General features: G+C 27.3%; 1 protein-coding gene across 1 annotated transcript in view; it reads left to right on the top strand.

The window, feature by feature from the left end:
- Positions 1–6,000, top strand: part of LOC111633111 (anillin-like) — a 90,984-nt gene that overhangs the window by 13,664 nt on the left and 71,320 nt on the right. The window contains exon 2 of the mRNA XM_023377644.1: positions 2,368–2,548. Within this exon, the coding sequence (XP_023233412.1) occupies positions 2,525–2,548 (24 nt within the window). The 5' untranslated portion in view covers positions 2,368–2,524. The remainder of the gene's footprint in view (positions 1–2,367; positions 2,549–6,000) is intronic.

The following is a 6,000-nucleotide window of genomic DNA, read 5'->3' as shown; positions in this document are numbered from 1 at the left end:
TAAGAGGAGGCATACAAACACCATTCACGTACGATGTGTAGTTTTGGCGAAAAAGTGAAATATAGGGACATACATGTCCATTTATATATATATATATATAAATCAGTTAAGTTTCTCTTTTCGATGTTTGTATGATGAAAGCTTCCACATGAAAAAAAAGGTGATTCATGCAAAAACTCAAAAGTTCAGTTTGCATATAAATCAAAAGTTCCATTTTTCAGCCAAACTGACTATATCTTTCCAGGATTTCAAGCGAATAACTATATTCCCAGGACCCTGATAGGACCTGATAGAAAGGTCTTTGGTCTATCATGAATAGAAAAAAAAAGGAAACCACAAACCAAATAGTTCTTATCGGAAACCAATGTGTAGGGGTTATGATAAAGAAATCCAAGAAAATATGAAATCGCTGCAAAACTTCGCGACTTCTTATATCTTCCAATACCGCTAAAGTATTAAAAATAAATAAATAAAATAATAAATAACTAGTACGAACGTATAAAAATATATAAATTTAGTTTTATAGGGTTATATTTCTTTATTTATTTATATATATATATATATATATTTATTTTTTTTTCTGTAGAGAGAATATATATCTTTATTAGCTATATCAGTAAAGTTTATAAATTTGCAACCTTGCCGTTACAGGTAGGAAATTCAAAAAACGTAGGAAGAAGACGTTAAGATCGTGTTCAGGATCAATTTTTATGGTTCGGAGTGATTTTTTATCGTCGTTTATAGCGTAGATGGTATTAAATTTTAATACTTTGTATATCCTCTCCCGGCTTAAAATACGTCTTAGTTTATTTATTATTACTAGAATTAATTATCAATTTATATATATATATGTATAAAAAATCCCTGGCACTATCTAGAAAAAAGAAGAGCGAGATATATGGAGTGGTAAAGGTGCGGAGCGACTCTTTTCTAGTTAAGTCTACTTGTGATTATAGACGATAAGAGGTAAAATACATTTACAAAACATTAAAGATAGATCATGGTCTAAATATAGCACGTAGATCGAGCGAGGACATTAAAATAAAATTTGGTTTTGGAATTCTTTCCAAGTTAATTCAGTTTTTTTTTTTAAAGTTCAATAAAGAATTGCAAATTGAAAACTTTTCTTATCAGCAAGAAGAATTTGGTTAAGATCAAGAGAATGCAGTCATTTTGCTGTCAGAATAAGTTCCAGATTAATAACTATATATTTTTTTGTTTTTTATTTGATCATGCTCCAATCAAACGCAAGATGGATGATGTACTTGTCAGCCAAGACATATCCTCCATTTTGTCTCTCTTAATACATTTTCCTCAATTTTTTCTCTCTTTTTTTTTTTAATAAACTATTATGATTTATATCATAAAGCATTAACAACAGAATGTCTTCGTCTTAATACATTTAGACTAATAGCATTATAGAGAGAGAGAGAGAGAAAAAAAAGCAAAAATATTAAAATAACTTAATCTTTCTGACAACAGATGGCGACACGACTTATCAGCTTATTTTATTATTATTTTTTAATAACTTTGTCTTGAAGACATTAAAAGGCCCTTTTGCAAGTACAGTACGTACAGACCCACAACAGGGACTCCTGAAGACTACGAAAAAGAACATCGTGCGAACTTACAGTACATTTTGTCGCCAGTAAAAAATCTTTTTTGTAATACAAATGAGTAACTAATTTAAAAATAAATTGAAACCTTAGATCTCCCTTGGGGATTAAGAAAAGGACAACTCAGTGACAAAGAGGGGGCACACATTCACCAAATGTCCCAATGTACGGGCGCGTCTGACCTACAACAATGCGTCGGGTAACGAGGATGAGCCCGATGCTGCTGAACTAGACATAAAAAGTTCTGCAGGTCCGACACAAACACGAACCCGGATCCTTCACAGAGAGAGAAAGTGATTGCGGCTGCTCCGCTTTTGATGGCAAATTTCGTTTGTCGAAAACAAACGAAAAATAATAAATCGACATCAATTTACTAATCAACTATAATAAACACGATTGTTTAAGTGATAACTGTTTGTTTTATTATTATTTGTGATGAAATGTAATGATTTAAACAGTTTATAAGATAACGATATCTGATTTTAAGAACGATTTAATTTTTGAACGATAAAGTTTACGTTATGAATGTTTAATAATTGTCTAAATATAACGAGTTTAAATGATTTTTAACTGAAAACAGATTTCAAGATTAAACGTAAAAAAAAGAAAAAAAATATTTTTTTAATTACATCTTAGTAAAAAAATTATTAAATTTACCGTTAATTTAAAAATTTTTTAAAAATAAAATTTACAATGTTTAAATTAAATACTGTACACATTTTAAAAAACAAATACCGTATTTTATTTTAAGACGTCATTGACCACTAGAGGACGTCATGTGACCGGAAGCTTTGAGAGTTCTAGGAAAGCTTATCCGATTGCGCACGCGTCAGTGTTTAGCGGGGGAAGTTTAAATTTCAGACGTTAAGAAGCATTTTAAAGATAATCTTGCTATTCGATCAGAAATTATGGAGTTAGATCCTTTCACAAAGGTATTATTTAGTAATAAGTAAAAGCTACCGTTTAATATATAAAAATAACGAGATTTAACGATGTAATATTGAGTTAAACACATAAATATTCGATTAGCGCAGTTAATTTACACCACTCAATCGTGTGAATGCTCAAATTATTTTTATAATTACATTTCATTTATTATTTAAATATTAATTTAAACAGTAGTTTATTTGTTTAAATATATTGTGTATGAATAATTTGAATTGTCCTTTGTCTATCTCAGATTCTGTTCACTTAGTAATTATTTCAAAATGAGTTGTTATACAACAGATAAATTGTTTAAAAATAATACTTTATCAATTTGATTTGTTAAAATTTTAATTTAAAAAGTGATTTTGTTAATTTGACAGTTGATGTCATTTATTAGATACAAAACAGATTTTATGTTAAAAATAGTAACTGAGATTTGAAAATGCTTATCAGTTTAGGTGCAGATTTTTTGTCCCTTAACCTGATCTTTGATTCTTGTTTATAAAATTCTTACTTACAAAAAACAAAGAAATACTTTTTGATTTTTTTCTTTTACACAGGTTTGTTTTTCCTTTTTGTTTAACTTTGGGCTAAATATACATTATTTAAGATTCATTATAAATGAATTGTGTATTTAGTAGATTTAATGTAAAAATACTTTAAACAACTTTATCATTTTATTCATACTGTATGATTATATTCAAATGCTCAGTTATTTTTGGAAATGTGTTGTTGTATAAATCATAATTTAAAAATGTTAAAGTAATGACTCATAGTTGTTTTATTTTGATTTTGAACTGTTTTGTCAAGTATTGTCGACTTTGTTTAGAATATAGTTTTTTTAAATAAAATGTTGAGCATTACTAATAAAAAAATATATATTATTGATTGGTAGAATTCAAATTAATTACAGGTATATAAATCACAACTGAAATATTTATTATATATACATATAAATGCAATAAATTAGGGGTTTGGGTGTAAATATGGTGCCATAAAGCTTAGAGAAAATGGAAAAATTAAACTTGAGAAGTTTTCTTCTTTGTTTACTTTAATCATAATATGATGTGTGTTATAGTTAAAAAGTACATATAATATTTAAATTGAAATACATTGCTGTTTAGCTGTTAACATGCATTATAATTACAGTGACCATACGTCCTTTATTTAAGAGGACAGTCCTTTATTTCACTGCTCTGTCTTTTAACTTTATTTATTTTCAAAAATAGGCATTGTGTCCTTTATTTTGTAAAGTTGACGCAAAGTTTAAAAAATTTTTTTTAATAATATATTGAACAAGTTAGTTTTGTATATGCCATCACGACCAGTGTTGCATTGCTACATAGAGCGCAGTAGTGCAGTGTGTCNTTTTTTTAATAATATATTGAACAAGTTAGTTTTGTATATGCCATCACGACCAGTGTTGCATTGCTACATAGAGCGCAGTAGTGCAGTGTGTCACCAACCAAACGGCCCACTGACAGTACCAGGGGGTGGACACTCTTATGGGGATTTTTGTGATAGTTTTTAACTCTCTAGTTGATGGATGATACATTTATTAATTAAAGCTGAAGTTAGTTGAAAGAAAAAATGAGGGGTTTCTTCCTATTGTTATTAGAAAAGTGGTTTTAGCATTAGAAAAATCAGAAAATATACAAGCCAAAAAATTCAATGATGCTGTGTACACATTTTATCAAACGTGCATAGATTATCTAAATAATTGGGACATGTTTTTTATTGAAATAGAGGTGTTTGAATGGGTCACATTATGCGAAATCCCTTTGTGGGCGAAAGTAGAGGAAAGCTATATCTTTATTTCGAATCATTGGTCCGTAAATATACTCGACGGTGAATTATTTGATGAAGTTTCATGTGTAAAAAAATATGTCACAAACGAAAAGATCGACGAATGGTGACAGAATAACCAGCCCTGCCATCAAAGGTGGATTGAGATTTTTGAACATTTTACAGCAAAAGAAATTGTTTTCAAAAACATTTGTAAAATCGTAGAATTTTCTTTGTCTCCCTGGATCTAATGCCCCCGTTGAACGAATATTTTCATTGGTGAATAATATGTGGACGAATGAAAAAACTGATTTAAACGTAAGCACATTAAAAGCATGTATTTCCATCAAATACAACTTTCAAAATGAACTGTATGGAATTATATGACTTTAAAGTGTGAAACGGTGCTATAAAAAAATTAATTCTACTGAAAAGTATCAAAATTAATGTTATTTAAATTTTTACAATGTGTGTATTGTAATAATTCAGATTGTTTAAAATTTTAATGTATGCATTGTTGTATGCTACTATTTTCGTAATAAATGTTATAAACTTATGAATTTTATAAGATATTTTTTAATTTTCTTCGATATGTCCTTTATTTTCCCCCAAAAAATATGGTCACTGTAATTATAATGTACTAATGGAAATGGCACCTTGTTTTAAACCCACACACTTCAAATGTGAATATATATTTTTTCAAGTGTCTATCTATCAATAACTACATGTTGGTTAAACAGGGACACTTTAAAAATAAGTTAGAAAGTTATATATATAACATTTCACAAAAATATAAGGTTTACAAAAATAATATAAATATTTCCTAGCTAATATATATTAGTTTTTTCCTTTTTGAGTTATGATGTAATAGTTTTATATTTATATTATCCTTATCTTTTCATTTCTTTATATGATTTAAGAGTAGCTAAAATTAATGTGTGTTATATTTAATAATAGTTTCAAATCTGGCACAATTTATTTTGAAACTATACCTTTAGAGTGATAAAAAACAGTTTGAACTGCATTTTTTCAAATGTTATTATGGAATTTAAATAATTCACTTTTCCAATCATCCTTTGAATACATTATCAAAGTTTGTTTTTAATTATTAAATCAGTTTTGCTTGATGTGCACACAAAGAATGTTGATTACTATTAAGCAAACCAATTTTAAATAACGATTAAAACTGATAATTTAAAACTAATATATTTAAAGCAGCTTTTATAAAAGTTTAAAACTAATTCACAATTTAACAATTCAGATGGTTGTATAGATAATCAAATCTGACTAATTTTAATTATTCATTGACAAACCATCAGAATTGTTATTGACCTCTTTTTATGATTAAATTTCTGAAAGTAAAATTTGTCTGTAGTATTATTGTTACACTTATAATAATTTATAACATTACATATTTATAGTTTCTGTATAGTATATTTAATTTATCAAATTCATATAGAAATATGTAACTCTTAAATAATAATCTTGGAATACAAGTGATCTTATTCATAAAAAAAATTTATTTTTAAAAAAGTTTCATTCAGAAGATATTCATAAGATTCATTCAGAAGAATATCTTCTGAATGAATCTTATGAATACAATATCTTAAAATCGAAGGAAAAAAATTAGAGAGTAAACTCATGATACAGCAAAAATCTCATAATAGAAAGT

Source organism: Centruroides sculpturatus, unplaced genomic scaffold (assembly GCF_000671375.1).
Source record: "Centruroides sculpturatus isolate CEXI.00-Female unplaced genomic scaffold, Cexi_2.0 scaffold835, whole genome shotgun sequence".
In the NCBI taxonomy this organism is placed as follows: domain Eukaryota; kingdom Metazoa; phylum Arthropoda; class Arachnida; order Scorpiones; family Buthidae; genus Centruroides; species Centruroides sculpturatus.
Note: the sequence above shows the minus strand (reverse complement) of the source record. Positions and strands in the feature narration are given on the sequence as shown.